General features: G+C 37.0%; 1 protein-coding gene across 1 annotated transcript; it reads left to right on the forward strand.

Moving 5' to 3' along the window:
* The first annotated feature begins 1,766 nt into the window (after positions 1-1,766).
* On the forward strand, positions 1,767-6,461 carry LOC127800789 (protein kinase STUNTED-like). Its single transcript, XM_052335601.1, has 10 exons — positions 1,767-2,153; positions 2,278-2,375; positions 3,041-3,290; positions 3,388-4,116; positions 4,212-4,460; positions 4,568-4,728; positions 4,799-4,878; positions 5,089-5,236; positions 5,322-5,471; positions 6,071-6,461. The coding sequence occupies exons 1-10, from the start codon at positions 1,979-1,981 to the stop codon at positions 6,311-6,313; spliced, it is 2,283 nt and encodes a 760-aa protein (XP_052191561.1). The 5' UTR covers positions 1,767-1,978; the 3' UTR covers positions 6,314-6,461.
* The last annotated feature ends 1,659 nt before the right edge of the window (positions 6,462-8,120 follow it).

The following is an 8,120-nucleotide window of genomic DNA, read 5'->3' on the forward strand; positions in this document are numbered from 1 at the left end:
TGCATGGTGCGTGTAGTTTGTGGTTCAATTATGTGCAATATATCCCGAAGAGTTACACGAAAGATCTGTTCAAGTCACCTGAAGAGCCAAGCAGATTCAAGTTAGGAGTCTGGAGAATAGGGAATTGGACTTAAAAGTCCTAACCATGAGAGGTTAAGAGGTATTTATAATACTAATTTGTGACTAAGACACGTGACACGTGTGCAGGGAAAGTGTAACTCCTCAATTTTTTGGTTATGCAACTCTCCTAGCCATATAAGGCTATCCCAAGGTTAAACTCGAAAAGATCTTGGTGAGAAATCGCCGTTGGGGAATGATCCCCCAAATGAGGAAAGCCTGAAGAGGGGCAAGCCATATTATGCAGGACAACATGGAGTAAGTAGTATGGGAGACGAGTCTCTCTGCAAGTTTGTCCATAATGATTGCTTTACCGAATTGATACATGCAGAACAAGTTCTCAAGGGCTGGCCCTAAAAGATCCCTTCAAAGATGAGCATCTCTCTCAAGAATGATCACATTCTCAATGGTTATCCCCGAAGACTTATCTAAGAAAACTACCCCAGATGGTAGGTTACAATCCTTACTATGTGTAATTTATTTAAGTTTAAGGCTAATGAGTTAACGATCCTATCATTGAAGTTTGAGAGAGGGTTTGATCAATCTATTGGATAGTTTTACGTGCAGCTTAAGCAAAAAGCATTTTAATGCAATGACAGGGTTGACATCTCAATCCCATTCTAGAATTAGTCCAAACTATTACGTGGAGAATATCTATTAACATTAGCTTTATTCCTTTTCCTAAAAGAGAAAAGTAAATTAATAATGTTTTTATTAATTTATAATCAATATTTGATTTGAAAATCATGAGTTATTATGTATAAATTTATTGAAGTTATCTTGTATATAATTAGAAGAAGATATTGGCTATGAATTCTCATTAAATAAACAAAAAGAGTAAATTGATTTTATAACTCCTTTTTGGACCTTTGAATCCAACACTTTGTGAATTTTATTTTATTCCAAATTAATTTTTAAACTTTCTCTAAATGGCCACAACACCCCTTTTACTATTAACAATTTTTAAGTAAATTGATTATATATGTTCTGTACTTTGAATATTAAAATGCTTGGACACGCCCTCATATTTTAATTTTTGTCAAATCAGTTTTTAAATTTTTCTAAAATAGCCACGACACTCTCTATAATATAAATAATATTAATTAAATTAAATATTCATCTTTATTTAATTAAATTAAATTTATTATAAAAATAAAAATAAACACAAGCTAATTACCATTTTCATCTAATGGCGGTATAAGGTCTAGCGAACCTAGAGAGAGAGAGAGGAGCTGAGGAGGAGGAAGAAGAAAAAGACACAATGACTAGCTATGGGAGATAGATTGCAGCAACCCATTGACTAGTGACTTTTTTCTCATTTTATTTTTATTTTATATTAAATTTGAATTAACTTAATCTTATTAAATAGATATTAGGAATAATTTTAACTAAATTTGAATTTAATTAACGTCATCAGTAATGAAGGATATCGTGATTATTTTAAAAAAGTTTATGAAATAATTTAATAAAAAATAAAATTTTAAAATATGAGTCAAAAAGTTCAAAAGACAATGAAAGTGTGCTGTTAATTAAAAAAGAAGAAGAAAAAGAAGTAGGAAAGGGTTAATGTCATTTGTAAGGCTTACTTTTAATTTGATTAACGTTAGCCGGGCCTATGATAATAACGTAGAACGAGTAACACAGAAAAGTTGCCCCATTTCTTCCGTCTATTGTGTATCGAGCGAGCGAGAGCCTAAAAAAAAAAAGCAAACCAAACCAGAGCAAATGAACTCGACGGTTAACCTTTAACCATCCTCAGATGCCTCAAAAAAGGCGTCTTTATAAGCTATACCCAGATGTGGTTTCCGTTTCTTGACTGGCACTGTCGCCGGAATCTGACCCACGATTGAAATTGCCCGAAATGGCTCAAACGGTGGCCGCCGGAGACCAAAGGGAAGTGGAAGTTTGCGGCGGCCGGACGGTGGTGGTTGGGGTGAAGTTGCACTCTACGAGCAGAGGACTGCTGACTTGGGCCATGGTGAAGGCGGCGAAGCCTGGCGACCGTGTGGTTGCTCTACATGTTCTGAGTGACAAAGGTAGAGAGGAAATTAATTCAAGCCTTTGATTGTTGGGTCATTTTGACTTTTGATTTTCGTTTGGTTTTGGGTGATTGAAAATTGAAATGCTAGTTCAATGGTTTTGTGAAATGGATGCTTGTAGAAATCAGCGATCGAGATGGGAAGTCTTCTCTTCTCTCGCTTGTCAAAGCATTTGATTCTGTTCTTGCTGTGTACGAAGGTTTCTGCAACTTGAAACAGGTTTGTATATCACTTATTTTCCTGCTTTGTCTACACTTTGTTCTGCCTTTTTGTTACTTTAACTACCCTCCGTTTGGTTTCTGGGGAAACGAAGGAAAAAGAAAGGAAGTAAATGGTTACTATTCACTTTCTGGAAGACCAAATCCCACTCTGAACTGAGTCCAGTAATTGTACTGAACTCAGTGGCGTGTAATTTGAAAAATCAATAGATTGAAGTGCTAATTTTGTTTCTTTTCCTGAATGCTCTGAGGTTTGAGTAAAAAATGGTTTTAATTGGATCTTGACAGCCAAACGATTTCTGTTTGTCTTTAGTTTTTCCAATGTGTTTCTGCAATAACTTCTGTTTCCTTGCTGAGATCTGAAAGAAGCAAGAGAAACTATTGTGGGACTGAAATGTTATATTGTTGTGTTGTTTGGGCATTCAAGAGGTCGAGAAATCTACTCAGTTCAGGGTATTTATTTGATGAATAATGGTAATCAAAATTAAGGGTCTGAACGGTTGCATTCCCATTCTGCCCTTGATTACGTTTAACAATCACAACTTGTTAAACACAATGAGGGGCAGAATGGGAAATGCACCCATCGGATGTCCTTTGGATGTATGTTTTTTCAGCATTTTTTTTTTTTTTTCCCAATGTGAGTTGGATTCATTCTGGAATCTTCAGGTGGATCTCAAGCTTAAGATCTGTAAAGGTTCATCTATCAAAAAGGTTCTGGTTCGGGAGGCAAATTCTTACTTTGCCACTGAAGTTATTGTGGGAACTTCTCAAAATCACCATACTATCCGTTCATCCACCTCTGTAGCTAAGTATTGCGCAAAAAGATTGCAAAAGGATTGCTCAATTATAGCGGTTGATAATGGGAAGGTTGTGTTTCGGAGAGAAGCTTCTCTAGTTACCAATTGTTGTGCTAAAGGTTGTGGCTGTTTCTGCTTATGATTTCCAACAAGTACTCTTGCTTTACACTTGTGGTTCTTACTATTTTATTTTTGGTTTTCAAATTTTTGGCTCAGGAACAAATGACAACAGGCGACATCATTTTCTAAGCATAATTCGGAGGTCATTAACAAGGAGATCCAAAGTGCTATATGGAGGAAATGTGGATCTTAATCCACCAGCTTCATGTTCTTTGGACCCTTGTGCCAATTCGGAGCTGGCACCAATTGATCAGGATACTTGTGGGACTTTGGAGTTAGCCTCGGTAAAAATAGGCTCTGACCATGCAGAGAGTGCCATGAAACAGAAGTGTTCTATTTGTACTCCAGGTTGTGTTTTGCTGGAAAGTTCTTGTGTTCAATCAACAGAGCAGATTTCTGGTGATGGTGATGAAGGAAACTCAACGGCTCTAGTGGCTTTGCAGAAGCCAGAGGCTGCATCAAATTCGATCTCTCTGTTGACAAGAGAAATGCCTGAACTAAGACATGGTTGGCCACTGCATAACCAAATTACTTTATCAGATGGACTACCTTCTGATGGGCCTTCTCATGAGACTTCTGTGGTTCAATGGGCAATGCAGTTGCCCAGCAGACTCTGCAATCCAAAGGAAGACGAAGCTTGTGAGCTAGATGGGGAAAGTGGGGCAATTGTTCATGTTGGTGCTGAGGCCTTTTCTATTCCATCTTCTCCCAGAAGTTTGAGAAGCTTACCAGAAGAATTAGAGGGACTTAACGAGAAGTACTCTGCAACTTGCAGATTGTTTAACTATGAGGAGCTTCTGCAAGCAACATCTGATTTCATGCCAGGTCTAATTATTTCTCATTTTCATTTTGGAAAAGTGTTTTATAAATCATAATGTGAATATTTGATTCACTCTTTTTCCTTTTTGGTGTAATTTCAGAGAACTTGATCGGAAAAGGAGGCAGCAGTGAAGTTTATAGAGGTCTCCTTCCTGATGGCAAGGAACTTGCCGTGAAAATCTTAAAGCTGTCTGAAGATGTTTTAAAAGAGTTTGTACTGGAAATTGAGATTATCACTGCATTGCACCACAAGAACATTATCTCTCTTTTTGGGTTCTGTTTTGAGGATGACAATCTTCTCTTGGTTTATGATTTCCTATCAAGAGGAAGCTTGGAAGAGAATCTTCATGGTATAGAGTGAGAATCTCTGTTTGAAATTTAAATATATATAGGATGTTGAGTACAGGCGTTTGAAATTCTTGATTTGCTGTTTAATTTTTGGTATTTTCTACACCAGGTAACAAGGACAGTCACACGTTTGGATGGAGCGAGAGATATAAGGTGGCTCTTGGTATTGCAGCGGCACTGGAATATCTACACAACAGAAGTGCTAAAGCTGTGATTCACAGAGATGTGAAATCATCAAATATACTACTTTCGGATGACTTTGAGCCACAGGTAGTTAAATTTTTGTTTCAGCAGGTTCTCAGTGACATTTATGTATTTAATATCTTGGTATTCTTTTCAGCTGTCTGATTTTGGACTAGCTAAGTGGGCATCGGCATCCTCGTCACATATAACATGCACGGATGTTGCAGGGACCTTTGGGTTTGTACTTTCTTCAACTACTAAATCCTTTTTAGTGCTTGTTGAAGTAATATATTTAACTTTTGCTGGAATCATAAGTGTGTCTAACCCAAAAAAAAAAACAGAATTGTCTCAATTTAGTGATGAAATTGTAACTGTATCAACCTTGTCAATCTTCCTAATTTTTTTTATGTTGTCAAAACTGAGTCTGTAGCCTATTTTCTGTTGCAGTTACTTGGCTCCTGAATATTTCATGTATGGGAAAGTTAATGACAAGATTGATGTATATGCATATGGCGTTGTACTCCTTGAGCTCCTTTCTGGAAGAAAGCCAATAAGTAATGACCTTCCAAAGGGTCAAGAGAGCCTGGTTATGTGGGTGTGTCCTCTGTACTCATGCTATTACTCATTCTGAATTTACGACTTTATCGTGTTTACACTGAAAATATAAATTGTCCTGCCAGGCAAGACCAATTCTAAATGGTCAAAAGGTTTCTCAGTTACTAGACCCAAGTCTGGCCAACAACTATGATCTCCACCAGATGGAGAGGATGGTTTTAGCTGCTACTCTCTGCACCAGACGAGCTCCAAGAGCTCGACCCAAAATGAGCATTGTAAGTCATGTCAAGTGTTCTTGATTTCTTTTTCTTTTTTCTTTTTTTAATAATTTTGCTTTCTAAGGTATCTAAAAGCTCATAGAAAATATTGTGGAGAAGTTAAGCTGAAATGCTTTCATGTTCTGTCTCCTGTTTCATGTTTAGACCACACTTCTCTCTCCTGTTTCATGTTTAGACCACACTTCTCTCTCCTGTTTCATGTTTAGACCAGAAAAATGAAGCAAACCACGGAGACATTTACTTTGCCTGAATGCCCAAAATCTAGGTAGTACTGGCAGATTGGGTTTCAGCAAGAGATGGATGGTGACAGTACCACTAGAAGAAAAAGGACCACTTCCCTTATTATCTTCTTGTTTTAAAGTTCTCACATTTCTAGGTTTTACCCCATTTAAGGCCCACATTTAAATTACAGCATTTAGTATAGGACAGAAGAGGACCACTTCCTATTATCTTGTTCCGAAATTCTCATATTCCTTTTCTTGGGATCTGCATAATACTAATGAAAATTGATGGCCATTAAAACTTTGCGCACTTCCTATAGTATTCGCTTTTTAACTTTTAGTTAAAGGAGTATTACCCATTTTTGTTGACAACAGGTCTCAAAGCTCCTCCAGGGCGATCAGGAAGTAACCAAGTGGGCGAGGCTACAAGTTAATGCTTCCGAAGGGACTGACATACTGGAGGCCGAGGCTTTCCCGCGTTCGAATCTCCAGTCGCATCTTAGCCTCGCACTGCTCGACGTGGTGGAAGAGTCTCTCTCCATGAGCAGCATCGAGCAAAGCGTCTCGTTAGAGGACTACTTGCGAGGCAGGTGGAGCCGCTCATCGAGCTTGGACTAACTGCAGGTTAACATGTTTGCTGGCAAAACTGTGCTGCTGTTTGTGTGATTCTTTTGTACAGTCTTTTCTTTTTTTTCCTTGGCCCCCCCTCTTTTCCGGTTGGCTTCATCCGCCTTCCAGGTTGCTTTATTCCCTCGCCTGAGTGTTGCCTCGGGACAGGCGTCGGGCATAAAATTTGCCACATTCTTATCTTGCTTGGACTTTGTATTTTCAAAGTTGATATTATAAATGTATGTCGTGCCACCGACCCTAATCTAGTTAGGACAAGGTGTATAGTTAACGATAATCCTCAAATTGGATGGAGAGCTGGAGTTGCTGTAGTCACGGAAATTGTACTGTTGAAAGAAAATAAGACACTGATTTTGATGCTCAGCATCTTTCAAATTCAATCATCTACTATACGTTTTTCCTCAGTTTCAGCCTTTAATGCGAGTATGCGCCCACTGTGTTTGTGGTGATTGAGGCCCCTCCTCTGCTTTGTTGACTATATACTTTTGAGCCTCCATCAGCATCTTGAATTTTGTATCATTTGGATGCTTCTTTCTACCATACCTTTATTAATTCCTGGGAAGCCACCCCCAACCAACCCTACAAAAAGGTATATGGCAAAGCTAAATACAAACGGTCCATTTCATGGACAAGCTTTACAGGTCATATTGTACACAATTTTATTCTTTTATGTTACAGAAATAGCTATTTTTATAACTTAAATATTGTATGAACGTTATGGGTCTATTCATGGCACCAATTTGTCCTTTCTTTCTTTTTTTCTCTTTTAAAATATAAAAAGGTTGGCTTAGAAAAGGCAGTTAGAAAAAGGGTATGATGGACCGTTTTGTAATTATAACCATAGTTGATTTGATAGATTGCTATCAATTTCTTGGCCTAAAAAAGTAATCTTTCTCAATAAAATCAGTTGATTTAAGTTACAAGAAAATGATGATTCCAAATAGGCCCACATCATATGTGCGTTTATGAGTGGCAGCAGTCAAATCTATTAAGCATTTCCTGGATAATTACTTTCTTCTTGGTTCATCATTAATTATGGACTAGTTTGTCTAATTAAGGTTAGTTCATGATGTGTGCATGGAGACACAAATCTTCTTTTCAATGCCCGCAATAAATGGAATATATGTACAAAGTAATTTCATTTTCAGTTGGTTTTAAGGATTTATTTGGTGTGGATTAATAAGGAAAAGCTTAAATTTAAATTTATGGAGATTTTCGAGTAGAGCAAACTTATGAAAAGCGTAGAGAGCGTTTGATTTAAAAATATAAAAACCTGCTTATTAATGAGAAGGTAAAAGATCATTTTAAAGTATTGTTAGAAATCTAAAAAAATGGGTTAAGTTTTTCACTTATATAGAATAGAAGATCGTCAGTCCTCTTCTCAATATATTTTAATTTTGTCTTTAAGAGTAATTGAGAGTACCATCATCCACCACTAGGCTACAACACTATTAGAGTTATCCATTATTATTAAATAATAAGGGTATTTAAGAGGTAAAAATCTGTCACATGGGCAAATTAGTTAAATGATGGGCATGTTGAAGAGACATACTATAAATGAATATTTGGGAAAAATATTTTAATGTTTTTAAAATTTTCATTACTTTCTCTCCAAGAAAGTCTTTGAGTTGGAGGAGAGTAGATGAAAAATGACAAAAATGTAACATCCCACCCCTTGGGTGTGTGTTAAGAGTAAACTTAAAATGGGAAAAATTAATTCACAAACCCAAATGCTGGCCATTGATTTTAGTTTTCCCACACTCTTAACTAGAGGTCACTCAACACCACATTTATTTAA

Source organism: Diospyros lotus, chromosome 4, assembly GCF_014633365.1.
Source record: "Diospyros lotus cultivar Yz01 chromosome 4, ASM1463336v1, whole genome shotgun sequence".
NCBI classification, from domain to species: domain Eukaryota; kingdom Viridiplantae; phylum Streptophyta; class Magnoliopsida; order Ericales; family Ebenaceae; genus Diospyros; species Diospyros lotus.

Excerpts from the sequence above, each read along its gene's own strand:
- LOC127800789 (XM_052335601.1), top strand. The coding sequence starts at position 1,979 with ATGGCTCAAACGGTGGCCGCCGGAGACCAAAGGGAAGTGGAAGTTTGC. Across the intron at positions 2,376-3,040 it reads GTTTCTGCAACTTGAAACAG|GTGGATCTCAAGCTTAAGAT; the intron begins GTTTGTATATCA and ends TGGAATCTTCAG. Across the intron at positions 4,729-4,798 it reads CGGATGACTTTGAGCCACAG|CTGTCTGATTTTGGACTAGC; the intron begins GTAGTTAAATTT and ends TATTCTTTTCAG.